Source organism: Chinchilla lanigera, unplaced genomic scaffold, assembly GCF_000276665.1.
Source record: "Chinchilla lanigera isolate Chin_1 unplaced genomic scaffold, ChiLan1.0 scaffold00001, whole genome shotgun sequence".
Lineage (NCBI taxonomy): Eukaryota > Metazoa > Chordata > Mammalia > Rodentia > Chinchillidae > Chinchilla > Chinchilla lanigera.
The window spans coordinates 32,486,287-32,504,527 of NW_004955402.1; the positions used below are offsets into that span (position 1 = coordinate 32,486,287).

General features: G+C 40.4%; 2 protein-coding genes and 1 pseudogene across 8 annotated transcripts in view; 1 reads left to right on the top strand and 2 right to left on the bottom strand.

The window, feature by feature from the left end:
• Katnal2 (katanin p60 subunit A-like 2) overlaps positions 1-3,723 on the top strand; it is an 82,016-nt gene extending 78,293 nt beyond the window's left edge. For 2 of the 4 annotated variants that reach the window (XM_005372884.2, XM_013510496.1), the window contains 3 exons: positions 1,651-1,813; positions 2,620-2,722; positions 3,247-3,723. In XM_005372884.2, the coding sequence (XP_005372941.1) occupies positions 1,651-1,813; positions 2,620-2,722; positions 3,247-3,386 (406 nt within the window). In that variant the 3' untranslated portion in view covers positions 3,387-3,723. The remainder of the gene's footprint in view (positions 1-1,650; positions 1,814-2,619; positions 2,723-3,246) is intronic. The other 2 variants (XM_013510499.1, XM_013510502.1) reach the window with 2 other exon arrangements.
• An 853-nt stretch (positions 3,724-4,576) lies between these two features.
• Positions 4,577-6,241, bottom strand: LOC102006407 (annotated as a pseudogene).
• A 2,525-nt stretch (positions 6,242-8,766) lies between these two features.
• Positions 8,767-18,241, bottom strand: part of Hdhd2 (haloacid dehalogenase-like hydrolase domain containing 2) — a 34,232-nt gene continuing 24,757 nt past the window's right edge. For all 4 annotated transcript variants that reach the window (XM_013510503.1, XM_005372887.2, XM_013510504.1 and 1 more), the window contains exons 5-7: positions 17,277-17,493; positions 14,934-14,997; positions 8,767-10,143 (exon numbers count right to left, since the gene is read on the bottom strand). In XM_013510503.1, coding sequence (XP_013365957.1) covers positions 10,040-10,143; positions 14,934-14,997; positions 17,277-17,493 — 385 coding nt within the window. In that variant the 3' untranslated portion in view covers positions 8,767-10,039. The remainder of the gene's footprint in view (positions 10,144-14,933; positions 14,998-17,276; positions 17,494-18,241) is intronic.

Consider the following 18,241-nt stretch of genomic DNA (forward strand, 5'->3'; position numbering starts at 1 on the left):
GGAAGTCCTTGAGTATGAAGGATAATGTATTTTTGCTGGTTACAAGCAGGAATAAAGTTCAGAGTATTGAACAACTGGTGTGGCAGGGGAACTGACCAGTTCAAATGGGTGGTATCACTATTGGTACCTGCTGGTTGCACATCACACCCAGAGTATGTGTGCAGAGGGAAGCCATCTGAGGCAAAGACAAATACATCACTAGGTAAAGCACTAGGTAAAGTTCTGCCATGAAGCATAGTTTTCTTCTTATGCTTGACCTTGTGCCTCAAATATAAATGTTGGCTGTGACAGAGGGTAGGTTGTGCAGAAAAAGAGATGGCAGAATCTCTGATGTGAGATGAATTTCAACTGGGTGAAGTTGATAAAGAACAAACAAATGCAGAAAAGAAATTGGTAACTGACGTTGCTGGTAAGGCACCCTTCTCCCATGCGGTTTCCCCTATGGCTTTTCAGTTCAAGATAGAAGGATAACAAGTGAAGAAAAGAGAATGTCTTTTCAGAAATCTGTTCATTCTGACTTAGGATTTTGATATACTCCCTGGAAGCATGTTTTCACTTTTCCAATTTAAAAGGAAATATGACATTAATTTAGAATAAGAGTAAGAAAAGTAAGAGGAAGCTTAGGACATTGTCAGTGTTTGAGTGAGAAGCATCTGGCGACAGTGTTTTCATTGTTACTCTCTTAATGGTTAAGATGAATCAACACACAAGCATTTCCTAATTTATACTAGAAAAGCATGTTTCTCTCTCTTTTAGAGCTTGAAATTTTCACAAACTCACACTCAAACTATTATTGGTAGGAATGGTAATCTCGAACAACCAAATAGTCTCAGTTGAGGAAATTCTCCATTTCATATAATTAACATCATAAATTACATGATTCCAAATAATACATTTGGAATAAAAGGATTTTCAAAATCACCACTTGCCACCTCTCATGAAAACAACTGCTTCCAATAAAGATCATTAACAGATGTTAAAATTATTAATTGAAAGAGAATGGGAACCGGGTGTTCACATGGTGTCAAAGTCTTGTACAAAAATGCTTAATACCCGCCAGGGGAAGATGTTTGCTTTACAATGGAAAACACCCAGGAAGAAGCACGTTGGTGAGCGAGTTCACCAGAGCAGTGGAGTGAGGTGGTCTTTCACTCCAAAATAGGTAAGAATTTCAAGAGAGTTAATATTCTTCCCAGAGTGCTCAAGTTGTCAGGAATAATTTACTCCTTGGAAAGATCAGATTCAGTAATTCGTATTACAACTGCAATGAGAATACTCCTGTGTTTAGTTGTTAGCTGGATCCCCTTTCCTGTCATCTAAAATTACCTCCTCTACACGAGTTGAGATTGCTCCTTTTCATTTCTTCCATCTCTCCTCCTCTCCCTTCTATCCTCTTATACTTCCTTTATTCTTTCTTTCCCCTTTCCCTCCCTCCCTTCCTTTCTCTTACCCTTCCTTCCTTCTTTTATTTGTTCTTTTACCAGTTCTTCCTTAAAACAACACAAGGAACTGTCCTATCCACTCTGGCACAGAGGTAGAGTTAAAATAGTTAAAATGCAGAATGCTTCCTGCAAGGCTAAATTGTTTTTAAAGTACAGCTGTTGCCGTTTATCTCCTCATCCCATTCCTCTGCTTCTGTTGCCATGTCAGGGAGCTGGACTGTGCCATGTTACGCCGCCTGGAGAAGAGGATCCTGGTTGACCTCCCCAGCCAAGAAGCCAGGCAGGCCATGATCCACCACTGGCTGCCACCTGTGAGCAAAAGCAGAGCCCTGGAGCTTCACACAGAACTCGAGTACAGTGTGCTGAGCCAGGTGGGCGTCCCTGGAGGGAGGCACTCGTGGGCCACGAATCTAACACATAACAGTTCTGAGGCAGGGTTTTGAAAGGAGCTGCTTCCTTGTGATACTTAGAAAAGATCCCACGCTGCCCTAGCAAAGCAGCAGGCTTCTTCATGAAAGAATGATCTCCTTCCTTGTCACTTGGGGACTTTCAGGCAGAAACAATGCAAGCTGGGGGCAACAGCATGAAATTTAGATTCAGAGAACCTATGGTCAAATCTTGGCCCTGCGGCTAATTAGCTGTGTATTTGCTGAGCCTCATGTTCCCCATGTGTGAAATGGGTAGTTGATAAGCCACGGAGTTCTGCTGTGGTAATTAGGTCTTTCCCAAACACAAAAGCACTAGGTACATGTCTCTTTACCCCCATTATCATCGGTACCCACTCCCAGAGTATTGTAGATGTATTACCTGCTTTGAGAGTATACTTGCACATGAAGTTCTCTGAATTTCCTCAATGGCAGAAATGTCTTATTTACAAGAACAAAAATATATATCATATTTGTTTGGCCTTGGGCACAGGCCTCAATAGGCTTTTACTCAATAGTTCATTCCTCCACCAGTATTTTATGACATATTCAGGTGGTGTTAGGAAGTTACTGCCCTGATATTTAGGTTATCCAGACTTGTTAGCAGCATCTCTTCCTCCAGCTTTACCTGCCTGGAGGTTTTCATGCAGTGTCTATATATGACAGACACAGAATCTAAACGCTGCTCTAAGAATGCCCTGGCGACCAGCATTCTGCTTGTTGACCAATGGCTGGGTTTGTGGCTATTTCAGGAGACGGAGGGCTACTCAGGCTCGGACATTAAGCTGGTCTGCAGGGAAGCAGCCATGCGACCTGTGAGGAAGATCTTCAGTGCACTTGAAAATCACCAGGCGGGTATGGTTGGGACACCCATGAAGATTTTCTGGGAGAGAAATGTGTTTAACAATCCAACTCTCACCAGCAGATGGAGCCTGGTGCCCATTTTTGGTGGCCTTTTACACTTGTAGCATATTTGTCCTTCAAATCATCCCTCTTGCACTCAGCTTACTCTTCTTATAGGGTCATTTTAGACTGACTTTGCCCACAGCTGATGAACTCCTTAGGGTCTGAGCTTTTATTTCTCTGGCACACACTGAGGTTGGGTTGGATCCATTTGAGGCACTATATAAATATTAAATAATACTTTGATAACAATACATTTAAGTCACTTTTGGGGGATTGTTCTGGGCTTCAGGGGCTAAATCAGTTGCACATTAAAGAATTTTTTTCCATAGCTCTCTTTAGCCTTGCCTTGTGCTGCATTAACCATTAAGAATACTGCATTATGCATTGTCCTGAAAGAAGGTCTATTAGCCTTTCAAGAGCATTGATCACTATGAGCTTGATTGTTGTGCTGTTACCATTGTGTTTTTATACAGGGAGCAGCCATATACCTGGGATCCAGTTGGATACAGTGACCACGGCTGACTTTTTGGATGTTCTAGCTCACACCAAGCCTTCAGCAAAGAATCTGACTCAGAGATACTCAGCCTGGCAAAGAGAATTCGAGTCTGTTTGAAATCACACTTTCCCTGACCAGGCCACGAGATCAACCACAGAGGTGTCCTAGGTTATTAGGATGGGTGAGAGAACATCATGATTGGAACAGAAAAAATGATTTCAAAACAGGGTAATAATCTGCACAACTGTATTTTGTGGAAATAGAGGATATTTTCATTAATTTTTCATCACAGATGTCAGCAACATATTGGTGATTTCAATTACATTTATATGTGCTATTATGCCAAGCGATGGAGATTTGTCTTACTCCACAAAATTTTGATCAACAATTTCCTGTTGCATTCATCTGTAAACTGGTATCTTCACTTTGAATAAAAATTTTTTCTACAAGTCTACTCTTGCATTTTTCTTGTAACACGTTCTCAAATCTGTCTGACACCCATCAGTCTGCTTCTCTAAATGGCTAAAACATAACACATACATTTTCAATTCACTCTCCACTTCCTGTGGTCCTGGAGTTCTAGGGGAAAAAGGACCAGAGAACCACCATAGAGTAGGCTGATTGTACCAAATTCTTGATTTTAGTCCTCATCTTACCCTTGTCTACTGCCATATCCATTGTCCTCAAAACCTTAACTCAAAACCATGGTTCTGTTTTCCAGAGAATAGTAGAAAACCGCCATTTTCCTGCCTTGGCTTGAGAAGTCATCTGGTTTCTCAGCAGGAGATGGTTTCTAGAAATTCCACGAGTCTGTTTACCAACTCTTAACCAATTCCTCACTTTTCATCCCTGCCTCACACCTCTCCTCCTCTCCATCTTATAACTCTAAGACTCATCTTTGAGGTCATTCTACAGGGTGAAATTTGGTTGTATTTTCTTTTTTTGCTGATTTCAGTTAACACTCCATTTACTTTCCATCTTCCAAATTATCTTCTTGTCCACAATGCCTGCTCTAACATTCTCTTGTTAGTTGGTCTTGTGCATTTTTAACTTTATTCCTTTTTATTTTTTTTCATCACAGATATGGAAAAGAATTTATTTAGCATTGTGAGGTTTTCCTTTCCCTTGGCAGAGGAAGGCCCTATTAAAGTTGCATAGCTTGACTTCATAAGCGAATATATAGGTTGACTTTATGAGGTTTTCAGGTATTGTTTGAGAAAGTTAACAGGTCATCAGGATTTGCACACATGATCACACACAAAATAAAAAAAACCCAAAGAATAAGACATTAACATTCCCCAAACATAAACTGAAATTTCCACTGTTACATTTATTCTTGTCTATATTCATTTTGATCTCTTATTTTCCATTTTATACTGACTTTTTTTTTCTGAATAAAGGTTACAAGTACACTTTTTAAAATTGTGTCCCAGGTCTTCATCTCAGTCATTGGTTATATACTATCTACAGTAAGATATGCTTACACCAGCTTACTCCAGTAACCTTGTGAATGAAAAAATGTTACAGAATTAAGAATAATGTTGATGTTATTTTACCAATCCTCTTCTAATTTCAGGAAAACTACTTCCCTAATGCAGTAATTCTATCTAGTAAGTTTTTTCTATTCTAAACCGAGTAAGAAAAGTGACATCATAGGAAATCTAAAGTTTACCAGACATTGTGTGCTTTTCCTAGTTTGACAGTTATTACTTGAAAATCAAGAGTAGATTAATAGGCTAATACTTCCAAATGTATGCTTTAATAAGTACAAAGTATATAAACAATTAGGTAAGCTTGTGGAGAAAATGACCAAGCTACATAAATTAGAAGATCCAGGTATCCATCTAAATTTTCTGTATTTTTTTTTGCAGAGTATTTATTAAGGTTATTTAATATACAACTTTTCATGTCATTTTGGAAGTCCTTCATGATAATTCTTTTGTCTGATGACAAACAGCAGCCACAATCATTATTCTGGACCTCACGTTGGATAAACTCCATTTCCTCTTGAGATATTTGTTTCCTTCTATACTTCCGAGGTAGTGTTTTTATGATTTCTGCAGTGTCTGGTGGACCTGGATGTATCAGCAGCTCTGGTGATTTACTCCCCTTAGAATGCTGTGAAATTACAGAAGAGTGAGATGGGATCCCTGCTATCTCAAAGCTTCTGATACATCGGGTTTAGGACTGTCTCTTCTGTCAGGGAACCTTCTTAATGGTGTGTGTGGCTTGACTACCTGGACAACCCAGCCGGCAGACGCCATCTTGCTGCCCATCATGACCCTGGGAAGGGGCAGCTTCTTTTTATTTTAGTGGAACTTTGAGAAAGATCAACTAACATGATTAATCTACCATACAGTATCTATATAGCTTTTTTAAAAGTATGTATAATTCATATGGGAGGTTGGTACATAGTTGGATGAAAATTTAACTCAACATGAGCTATTTTCTTCTAGAGCAGAGGTTAGAACTGAAGCGCCTTATAAAAACAAGAAACGAGCTAAATGAGTAAAGCCGGTGGTAGGAAAAGGAATAATGGGGACATGGTGAAATGCCGAGGGCAGTTATTCTCTGAAAGGCAGGGAGTGATCAGTCTCAGACGAAAGAAAGCGGACCCAATATTGTCAGCATTTCCAATCTTTCTAGAAAACCTAGTAATTGATTTGCATTTTAATCTACTTCTCAAATGTTGGCAACTAAGCTTAACCACAACCTTTAGAAATCACATGACTTGTTCCCACACTTTACTTAGATCACCATGATGGACCATACTTAGGTCAGATAACCCCAACCTTAGTTTTATTGACTTTTTCATCATTTATAGATTTCTGATTTTATTAGGTTGCATCTATGTGTATGTGCTTTATTGTCTCAAATGCAAGCTCCATTACTGAGGTTCCTTTTTTTTGTCTTTTTGAGACAGGGTCTCACTATGCAGTTGAGGCTGGCCTTGAGCTCACTTTGTAGCCCAGGCTGGCCTTGAACTCGCAATGATCCTTCTGCCTCAGCCTCCAGAGTGCTGGGTTTACAGGCGTGTGCCACCACGCCCGGCACTGAGGTATTTTTCTTCACTGCTACTGAATGAAGCATTCTTTAAGGTGGCATAGGCCAAAATCTACCTGAATCCTGTATTTGCTTCGGAAGTTCTGACTCCTATTCCTGAGCACTCAGCTCACTGCATATGATCTCTTCCATCAGTGGACTTATACAAACATTTTGACCTTTTCAGGTCCCTTTCTCTTGTCAGACATATTTTTATATGCTTCAGTCCCTCAACTAGAAGATACACAAGAGCCAGTTATGTCTGCTTGCTATCTTCTCATGCTTACCCATGGAATTTCATACATACTAGATTTTCTCAGGCATGTCAGCTGGTAAAACAGTCAGTATAGATGTGAAAGACATGAAGGTAAGCACTGCAAAAAGGTATTCAAAGTTGCTTGAGAGCTATGTAGTTTATATCATGATGAATGATTTCTGGTGCTCTGGTGCCTCATTACTGCCCCATAGACGGCAACATACTCTTGGATAGCAGGCCTTGATGGCTGGTATAATTAAAAAAGTCAGTAAAGGCCTTGTGTGTTTATGCTGAAAAAAGGCCTTTGTGACTTATGCCAAATAAATGTGATAATGTAAACACGGTCCTATGAAAACAACTGCTAATATAAAAAAGGGATCCTACCACTTGAAGCAGAGTGTTTTAGTGGAACAGATTAACGCAGTTTTAAGAATTATTACTGGTGGCGAAGGACTTTAGTTTCATCGCATATGAACCACTGATCCAAAACCAACTGAGCACAACAAACATAGATGATTTTAACTTCCCTGCCTGACACGCTATTCCATTTTTTAAACGCGGGATTCAGGGTGAAGTGACAACCCTATTATTTTAAAAGACTATCTGACAGCACTGGGACAAGTCTGGACAACTATCATCTGAAATGAAGTGCTTCCCTTTTCCTCGCCTTGCCATTACAATCAGCTCTGGCAAATGTAGCAAGAGAGGAGTTAGAGCTACTGCAAGCCTGTGGCTGACTCTGCGGGTGCCAGTGAAGCACGTAGAACCACTTGTCCTCCACCAATTGGTGTTGCACCCTGAATACTGTGCAGGGGCTGGTTCACAGTACATGTTCCTCACCCATTAGTGACAACAGAGGCCCTCAGAAGCTTGGTAGTTGTACAGTGTCACTTGGTTTAGGACAGGATTGCAGTAAAAGATGCAGACACTGTTCATAAAATCAACACGATAGGCTTTTAATTATAGGATGGCTGGAAAAGGAAGCCCTTTGTATACTTCAGCTACTGTATTTCCTTCCTGAGACCCATCACACTAACCAGCTGAGACCAAAATTTACTGGTGTTCAGACCAATTTTGATTTAAGGTTTTTAGTTATTCTCATGGATCTCTATGTGGACAGGTCAGTTATGAAGCTCTAATGTTCTTTAAATTAGTATCTCTAGCTAAGATTTCCATGGCCCAAGGCAACACTTTGGAATGGAGAAAAGGATAGAAGCCATTTCTTTTGGCTTGGTATACTTCCTCAGAAGGTCTCGCCAATTCCTGCCACTGTTTCCTGCTGATCCACCATAATGTCCACTTCCATGCCAGACCATCACATTCACTATTTTCTAGTCTCTAACAGGGTCTCCCCTATGGTCATCTTTTTAAGGTAACAAGTACAAGGCAATCCTACCTCTACCCATAGCTATGCCTTCTGGAATTAAACTCCGGTAATATTTAGTTTTTACTGGCAATTATTTGAGTACCTATTTGTGTTGCAATGAATTTAAAAAAAAAAAAAGGATGAGAGTCAGCCCTGTGAAGACCTAAGTGCAGCGTGACAAATGCCACCTGGGAACAAAGAGGAAGCACGCTGGCGCATCTTGCAGGCAGGTAAGATGGAGGAGAGGACAGGAAAACTGTGTCTTCCTATATTGTTCCTGAGTTATATCTTAGGTATTTACCTTAGTTACTCAACTAGAAAGGATCCTGAGGCAAAATTATTTCTTGTAAGTACTAGCAAACACTTCCTGGACAAGAAATCACTGGCCCCAGTACCAGGACAGGACAAAGTTGAAGGTGTTTACCCAGCAGGCACGGCTTTCTCCCTGCTTGCTTGGTTTCTTCCTACATGCAGCTTTGCCCTGAAACTCCCAATCTCTCTGGTAATCCTCAGGAAGACTTTCTCCACTGATACAGCCCTTTTCAGGTTGTGAAATATGGACAGTCCTGTTACACCAATTCAGTGTCATGTAAACGGTACTTACCTGCCCGGGTCTAGTTGAAGTACTTAATACAGGGTTTATTCAGAGTGACCCTGGATGATGGGCACTGTACAGCTGACTTGTTCAAGGTGAGATGTAGGTACACGCTGGTCAGGCTCCGAGCTCTGCTCTCAGCCACCCCATTCACCCTGTTGACTTGGGGTGGTGCTCATATCACATCTGTCTTTTATATTCTAGGATGTGTAAGTACTAAGTTGGGGCATTTTGCAAAAACAGGAACAAACTATGATTTATTTAGCTTTGCTCCCTCCCATCGAAGATGAAGCTGATCTCTAAACAAGCATCAAAACCCAAAGCTCATTAACATCAGCATGTGCTTCAATAAGGTGAACACTACAATGATGTACAATTACATTCTAATAATTCGATGCCCAAGAGCCCTGTAAAACAATTGCGAAGGCCTAGGATTATCACAGTATGCAAATGCACTAGGAAAATCATTACCTATTTAGTCCCCTTCATTTGGGTGGGTTTAACATGAGAAGAATAATCCATGCTACAAGACGAGATTTCATTTTACAGCTGTAGTAACCAAGTACATAAAAGCCTGAATCTGTCCCAATAGCTTCTAAAAGATTTTCCCATAGTGTCAGAGGCAAAAATAATGAAATCTTGCAAATGTACAGTTAATAGGACCCTGGTGGACACTAACTTCAAAAATGCCTGGTCTATAAGACATTAAAGGCTTGATTTTAGTTTCTGCACTGTTCCTGTTAATAACAATGTCTAATTAAAACATCTGTAAAATACTGATAGTTTTAATTTTACATAAAATTTCCAAAACAACTGTTACACAGTATAATAGGTATCTGCAATGAATAGGTTATTAATGGAAATATTATTTTAAATTAAAATCAGGTTCTAAATTTAAATTAGTCATCTCTTGCTAATGAAGAGAAAAAGAAGTCACCCGTGCTGGGAATACAGTTGAAAATCGACATCTGTGAAAGCAAATTCACTGGATCACTTGGTCTGAAGGACAATTTGTTTTGCTGCTTTCTGTCTTGTATTCCACTTGGCACTTCTGCTAAGTTTCACAACTGAACTCAACATTAAAACATCAGCCTAATGCACTTTTCATCGCATCACTTTATAATTTAAAAACCACCACTCAACTTTATTCACAGTCTGAATCCCCCTCCTGGTTTTCAGCTAGGAGACAGAAGAGACTGCTATTCCCCACAGGAGCGTCTCCCACCCAGCCTTGAGAACCTGATGAATATTTTAAGAGGAATGGCACAAAATCTCAGCTTTCTCTTTCTTTGGGTCCCATCTTCTTTTACAAAGCAAAACAAAAGGGATTAGCAAGGCTTAGTGGCTGGCTGCAATTCAATACCGTTCTTCCTAATTAATGCACAATAAAAGAGGGTTAACACGCCACCAGGCTGAATGCTGTGTGTCTACTGGTGCTGCGCTGAGATGGGGAAGGATCCACACCAGACAATGAATCTGCATTTCAGGTTCCTTCACATCCACACCATCGTTCACAGCAGATGCTTGAGAATGTAGTCCACGGCATGAGGGAAGCTCTCACAAGTCAGATAGGGAGATGGGTTAATTTTTTCTTCATCTGCTGCTCTATATTTCCCTGAAATGAAGGTAAAGCTGGTGAACAAAGGCTATGGCTCGAATGTTAAATTAACCACACCCCTGAGCAACGGGTCAGCGGCGGACCGCCCTTACAATTATCACCAGTGGATCAGGGTCTTCACATTTCCTAAAGCACTTTTTACTGAGGCCTCAGAATCCAAGGAGGCAATTCTAAGAAATGTCACATCCAGCATTTTCCCTGGCCCTCTGGTCTTGCACAACAGTCACAGGTAGTAGGACACCTGACAGTTAAGGTTTCTTTTAAGTCAAAGCTGATGAAATCATTTTCTCCCTTCACCTCCAGCCTCGAAGACGGGAACAGTGATTAAATCAATGCGTTTAAATGGAAGCTCAGATCCCAGAGGGCAGAGGCCTCCTCAGCTCCTGAGGGTAACTGGAAACAGCATGTGCTACTGCCAAGCAAGGACCCTGGAGGCCTGGCAAATGACAGTGCCAGGGGGTGGGGAGGGAGCGACAATGAGTGATGCATGCTCCCAGGTCCGGGGCCTGGCAGTACAGGCCACACAGCAGGCGCCAAGCGGCAGGCACACTGCCTACTTCTGATTCTGGAATTTCAGGCTGCCTGCTGTCCCCAGGCCTGGCACACAACTGAACACTCCAGCCTATTTCACACGTTAGTTAGGAGAGCTGTTACAAATGTCAGTTAGGTGGCATGGTCCCTATTTAAGCCCCCTTAATGGGCCAACTGTTCTTCAGGAAGAATCCCACTATCTTCTCCCAGCATTCTATCCTTTGTTTCCATAATATTTCCAACTATTTGTAACTATCCACTTATTTAATATCTGTCTCATCTCTCACACTTAAGAAGCCTTTAAATTCTTAGAGAGCAGGAACAAAGTCTATTGTATGCCTCTATGAATTCCCAGCACCTAACACTGTGACACATATTCCCTAAATATTTTTTAAGAGTGAACAGAATAAGCTGGGTGTCGGTGCCATGGCGTAGGTCTGTGTTATGGTTTGTGTCTAGACGACCCTCAAAGCCTCATGCAGTCATAAGTGGGGCTTTTTTAGAGATGGCTGGATTTAGAGTGTGTGATGCTGGGAGTAAAGGTGTGTGATTACTAAATCAGTCCACTGACTGGTTTGGCACAGCTACTCTCAGTAGTCTAGGTACAATACATAAGGGACAGAAAGAGGCTTATCTGTTTCTTACTTGCTTTACTACGTTCTGTCCACCATGAACTGTTTCTCCTCTGCAATGCGTGTCTGCCATGCCACCCTACCTTAAAGCCAGCCAATTATGGACTAAACCTCTACAAACTGTAAGCTAAATAAAGCTTTTCCCCTTTAACTTTGAGTGTCAGGCATTTTGGCTCAGCAGCAACAGAAAAAAAAAAAAAAAAGCTAAGACAGCCTGTAATCCCCAGAGTCTGGGGGTCTTAGGCAAAAGAATCACAAATTCAAAGTCCAAACTCAGCTTGGGGGGCAACTTAGCAAGATCTTATCTGAAAAAAATTTTAATAGGCTTGGGAATATAGCTTAGTGTGAAGCTCTGGGTTCAATCTCCAGTATGTCATTTAAATATATATTTTTAATGAGGAATGGAGTGAAGGAAGGAGGAAAGAAGAAAGGAAATGCAGAGTGATGCTCCAGCCCAGTCCCAGGCGAAGGAAGCCTCCTGCACCGTGGCCTGCACGCTGCTTTTTCACTTTGCCTTTCCTCTTTGTTCTCTCTTCTCTTTTTCTGTGATTTCTGCTATTCATTCTTTTGTTTTCCAGTTTTTTTCTTCTCCAGTTTTTTGTTTGTTTGTTTGTTTGTTTTGTTTTGGTCCAAATCCAGCTCCCCTAGCAAGAGAACCACTGTTTCTCATACCTCTTTAGAAAGCTTTCCCCAGTAGACATATGTCTAAAAATCCCAACCACTTTTTCCACACCTTGGCCCTATGCTGGAGAAGATACTTCTTGTATTATTGCAATATGAATTCTTACAGCAAAAGACTCAGTGTCAAATGTATAAAGGTCATTAATATATGCTTCACTCATTCTGGCACTCTCAAGGCACCCATCCACAGAATGATTCACACAGCAGACTCTACTGCCGCTTTCTTTCTCAAGCTTAAATCCCACTAAGCACAAACTCTTGTGAGGCTTCTACGTGATCTCACAGTTAAATAGCTGAGACTGCTATACCAACTACTATTCCTGGATTCAGGCATCCAAAGGAAAACAATAATAATAATAATAATAATAATAATAATAATAATAATAATGGATAAGTAAGTTTCTCAGCCATGGAGGTAAGGGCCTTTAGAAAGTTTCTGCTTCTGCTGGCTCTGCAGAAGAGGTTTTTTTTTTTTCTTTTTTAACAAAAGATGAATGATGCAAGTAGCTTAGATGTATATTCTAGTTCTAGTACCTAGCACTGTGCCTGGCACACAGCAGGGACTTGATTATGTCAGCCGAATGAATGAAACAGCTGCATCTCTCATGCATGACTCTCAGCAGCAGCTGTGCCTCCTTGGACAAATACATGATGAACAGAGGGAGGATACAGGAAGCTGTGCTGATGCTATAAGATAAAAAGTAACCCTACTTTTTCTAGGTGACTACTGCACATGCTAACTGGAAATTCTGGTTAAGTCAGAAGTTTTTCAAATGTTTATTGAGCATCTACCACATGGTACCTACTGAGAAACAAAACAACTCAAGACCATTCACAAGAAATACTTATTAATGAATATAAATTAAAACATTAATTATAATGTTTAACATAGGGAAGCCTAGCATATATACAACACTGGATCAAAATTTATCAACAGAGCTGTTCTTCATGGTCTTAGAACATGGGCTTATTTTCAATTTTTCTGATCCAAGATCAACAGTACAAATGGGGTTGTTTTCATGAGATGAACTAAGCTACTTTCCTAATTCCACATTTTAGATTTAACTGGTAAGTCTGTTGGCTAATCTAAGATAATTTGATGGCCCTGAAATAGGCTGGTAACAACTGCTACTCAAAAAAAAAGCAGAGCCAATGGTGATCAGCTGGGGGATGAGCCATTCACAACAATGCATAGGTCCAGTTTTGATGGTTGGTGTAAACCCTTCATTATCTGAGCTGAACAAAGGAAATGTTCAAATAATACCCAAAAGCAAAACAGTTATGTGAGGATTATCTCAAAGACCAAGAGGAGTTTCAACTACAACGGCTCACCAACAAAAACAAAGATGGAAGGGAGAATGGTGAGTGTAGCTATTTTTCTTGACATTTTTCATGCTTTCTCTTTTTGCTCATGTAACAAGGCATGTTTCTGGGTAGGGGATGAACATTTTGATGCAGAAATACAAAAAAAAAAAAAAAAAAAAAAAAGACATTGCTAAATCTGAAGTGACTGGTGCTCCTCTCTTCGAAGCTCTTGTGGTTCACTCCAGAGCCCAGAAGCACAGTGTTGATATTTTCACGTTTCAACACGGCCTTGTCAAAAAAAATAATTCTTAATCAACTGTGGATCCATATACATTTTCCTGTTTCTATTTTTAAATTCCTATAATTATATTTCTTTTCTTTTTTCAGTACTGGGGACTTAACTGAAGGCCTCTGCACTGAGCTACATCCCCAGCCCTTTTTCGTTTTGAGACAGTACTGCTAAGTTGCCCAGGCTGGGCTTGAACTCATGATACTCTTGCCTCAGATTCCCAGAGTGCTAGGACTGATTACAGGTGTGAGATATGTAGTATGATTTTTTTGAATAAACATCATAGTCACTTTCTCAAAAGATCTCCCTGCGGTAATACTTTGTATCTTTTCCTTTTTGTGAACAGCCTGTTAAATGGCTTTGCTACCATTATTTGAACCCAGGCAAATGAACTCACAGAAATATCTCTGAAGCCTCTTATCAGCTGTTTGATTTGTAAGCACCAGATAAAAATTCCTGGACAAGATTTCTGGCTATTATGTGCTATTAATTCCAAATTCAGCAGGTCCCTTTTGAGGGTGGGGTTGGAAGCAGACCTTTTCATAACAACTGGAGAATCCCATTAAGTTCCCAAATGCAAACGTATTCAACTCCACCCACAGCTCTCGCAAGCCTGTTCGTTTCTTAACCTGCAACGTCCACTAGTCACACAATACACTGGATAGTACACTATGAGAGACACAGGGGTCAGTACAATGGCATCATTCTTTCAGAGCTCAAAGAAGGGAAGAGTTCTGACAAGAGTCTGACACAGATAGTCAGTGCAGAGCTGAGGCCAGGACATGGGACACTGACCAGCCTCCTGCAGTCAACACCACATGCACTTACACCTCTCCAAGAAGGTCCTTTCTTTTTCCTGAACCTATCTGAGAAACCATATATAATAAACCTAATTCTGTTACAGGAAATAGTTCCTATTTGATCACCAAAAACAGAAAGTGAAAAGGTAAGGAAAAAGTGTCATATATTTTAAATTTTTTTAAAAAATGCAAACATGAACACAGTGGATCAGAGCACTAAGCTAGCCAGCTCCTAAAGAGATCAGCCTCATCATCACGCAGTGACACAAAAAAGGTATTTTCACAGAGCACCACAATCCATGGTCCTGCGCTCCATTACAATGTGGGGAACTGCATGGTTATCACTGAGTATTAAAATATCTCTGGCCTTGATCTTCCCACCTTTGTGCATCGTGGGCATGTCGTCTGTAATCCTAAACCCATTTCTTTGCTTTGTGTCAGAAAGAGAACTAAAATGTTCAGGGCTCTCCCACTTCTGTAAATCATACTTTTAGCAATTGTGAACTCTGCCATCTTCTTTTTGAAAAAGTACATACATAAGATACCTACCAGTTTTTACTAAGATGCCCAGCATGCCGACATTCTGAGCCCCACCAACGTCATCCCTGCAATCCTGGAAAAGCATAAAGAAGGTACTTAGTCCAGGGTCAACTTGTCAATAAATACCCCTGATGACATAGTAGGCTAGGATGGCGACCTGGAATCTTCTGGTTTTTTTTTTTTTTTTGGTCTTATTTGGTAATGAGAGGGGAGAAGGGATAAAAAGAGTGACTTCATATCTATTACTCTGAAGAAGTATACCATGTTTGGAGAGAAAAGTGTCACCAACGCAGAGGGTGTACACTAGAATAAAGAACCCAAGTTACTAAACACAGACGTGCTTATCACATATACATCCATAATCTCTTCAAACAGAACACAGGGAACGTATTCTATGCATAGGACAGCTCATGAGGTGAATAATCCAAATACTGTCAGAAAACGGAGGTTCAGAAAATAGCTTTTCTGTGGCCCATGTAATTTACTATCCTTATATTCCATCTAACTGCCCACAACAGGTGAGGTCAAGTCAAGCACAATGATTATTTGAGCCCAGGGGTCTGAAGTCAGTCTGGGCAACATAGTGAGTCCCTGTATCAAAAACCAAATCCAAACCAAACCAAAAATGTGTGTGTGTGTGTGTGTGTGTATGTGTGTGTGTGTGTGTGTATGCCTATAATGATGAACGTAAGGTGATTAAAATTCCAAGGTCTTAAAGAAACATCGAGAAAAATCAACCCTGCCACCTTATGCTTATAAGCAGAATTCATCCAGATCATGTCTGAAGGAAAGTTTTGCCTTAAAAGTCACTAACTTTCCTCAGTAACAGCTCTTGGAATTGAGTTTCAGAATTTCAAAATCTTCATCCAGGGTCTACCTTAAAGCCTTTTCTGCTATAACTACATTTGCCCTATTGAGGAAGTGGGGATGAGGAGAGACAGGGAGAGGGAAGTGAAGCTCATGAGGAAAAGGAGGAGAAACTGCCACTCTCTTGGATGATACAACCTGGCACACATCTGAACAGCTGTCTCATGCCCTCCCTCCTCCTCGTCTGCCCCAGTCCTGGCATCTCCTGTAATAAAGAATTCTGGTCTCAGATACCACTTCCTCACATACATTTGTCTAAAAGTCAACTATAGGATTTTTAAGAGAAAAAGGTGGGACTAAAAATATGGTTTCTCAAAATATGACTCTGTTGAATGATTATCATATTGATTTAAGATGAGTGACTATAGAAACAGACAACATCGGGAAGACTGCAATAACATTTCCACCACTACAAGTTAACAAAGCTGGGAGGAGCCAGGACTATATGCCTATAATCCCAGCACTTGGGAGGCTGAGGGGGAAGGATCATGAGTTCAAGGCCAGCCAGGGCTACACAGTGAGACCGTTTCCTAAAAAAAAAAAGGGAAGGAGGAAATCAAAGGGGATGAAAAAAGGAGTATGTACCAACTTTCCACAAGGAAGATAAACATTATGTACTACACACATGCACTAATAAACTTTATTTATATGTGTGTGTGTGTGTGTGTGTGTGTGTGTGTGTGTGTGTGTGTGTGTATATATATATATATATATAAAGCTAGGAGGGAGTCCAGATTCTGAAATCTACTTCCAGCTCTTCTACTAATCAGCCATGGTAATAGGTGGGAAATATACCTCTCTGATCTTTAGTTTTCAAGTCTATGAAATGAAGAGGTTTGGACCAGACAATCTTGAAAGTCACTTCCAGCTTCTCAGGTTATTTAAAAATTGAAATAAACCCTTACCATCTCACTATGAGGTATGTACTTTCCAGCTCTTTTCCCATTACAGCATACGTAGGAAATAACGTTTGCCCCATACACTGGGACCAACTGACAAAGTGCTTACAATCATATGTGACTAGGGCTTTTAATCATCCCAGGCATAGTCCTGTCATTGAAAGAGCTGAGGTGATTAATATCTTCAGCTACTCTGTGGCACAATGATTGAGAAATTCATCCATAAAGCATGTGCTTAGGGAAAAAGTAATAGCATAGTTCTTTAGGTACAGGCTGTTCTCTGCAGAAGTAATATTAAAAAAATTTTAGATTTGTAGAGGAGTTTCCCTCAGAAAGACAAATAGAATATTTAACTGACTTACAACATAAATGTTTTTAAAATTATATATGTCCCATCACACTAGAAAGAATGTCAGAAACAATCAAAATTTTGGTTCTTTAGAGGAATGCCATTAAACATCAACAGGAAAGCTTGCTTTACTTACTACTATCTTTATTGTAACAGAAACTGTTTCCCTACAATAGCGTTTTGAAGCTGGCTCTTCTAGCGTGACAGGGGAGTTCAGGGCATTGCTCTTCTACTTACATCTCCTATCATGGCAGCCTCCTCAGGTTCACAGCCAGTGCCCCGCAGTGCTTCCAGAAAGAATGTCTTCTCTGGTTTTCCCACTACTATGGCTTTGGTGTCTGTGGCGTACTCTAAAGCAGTCACAAATGGTCCAGGCCCCAGGGCTAAGCCATCTTTCCTTTTATAATACCTGGCTTTATGGATTGCTATCAGAGGTGCCCCATCCAGGAGTAACCTAGAGAGACCAAGAAAATGAAAACTGGCTAAAAGCAAGGCTTTTATAACTGGGAAAGAATGTCAGACTTACAAAGTGGTCTTATTCACATTCACAGAAACAAATAGTTTCTTATTAACTTTTAATGACTTGCTGTCTTCTAATGAATTTACAAAGAACTACTGGGAATTACACTCAGCTACACTAAAGAAAGGTGATAGATTATTAAATTTGGGATTGCTTCAACCTTTTACCTTTAGTGGTTTCAGACACTTTACCCAAATCACCAGGGAAAGAGAATTAAGAGAACTAAAGCTAAATAAGGCACTCGAGGGAAGAAGCTTAACTTAATGAGACAAGTTGTTTCAACCTTCCCTGATGGCAAGCAGGAGGCTCCTGAGCCTCTGAAAATACTACATGATTGTTGCCGCAATGACATACGAAATGCAGTACTGAAACAGTTGGACTGCTGTTCCCTCTACTCCAAAATGTAAATTTCTTTAACTTCAGAAATTTAATAGAATGTTTTAAAGTTTCTGTTTGTGATTTTATCTCTTCATTCTACCTTTTGATTGCTTTCAACAGTTTGTACATTAGGCCATTTTCCCAAAGCACATAGTAAGGCTTAAGGGAGAGTCTATAGCCAAGTCCAGGAACAGGGCTGGCCACACTCTCATGCCAAACAAGGGGCATAAAGAGTTTTCCAACAGTTTGATAACGAATTCTACATGTAGCTAAGGATCCTCAGCGACTCAAGCATAAGATAATA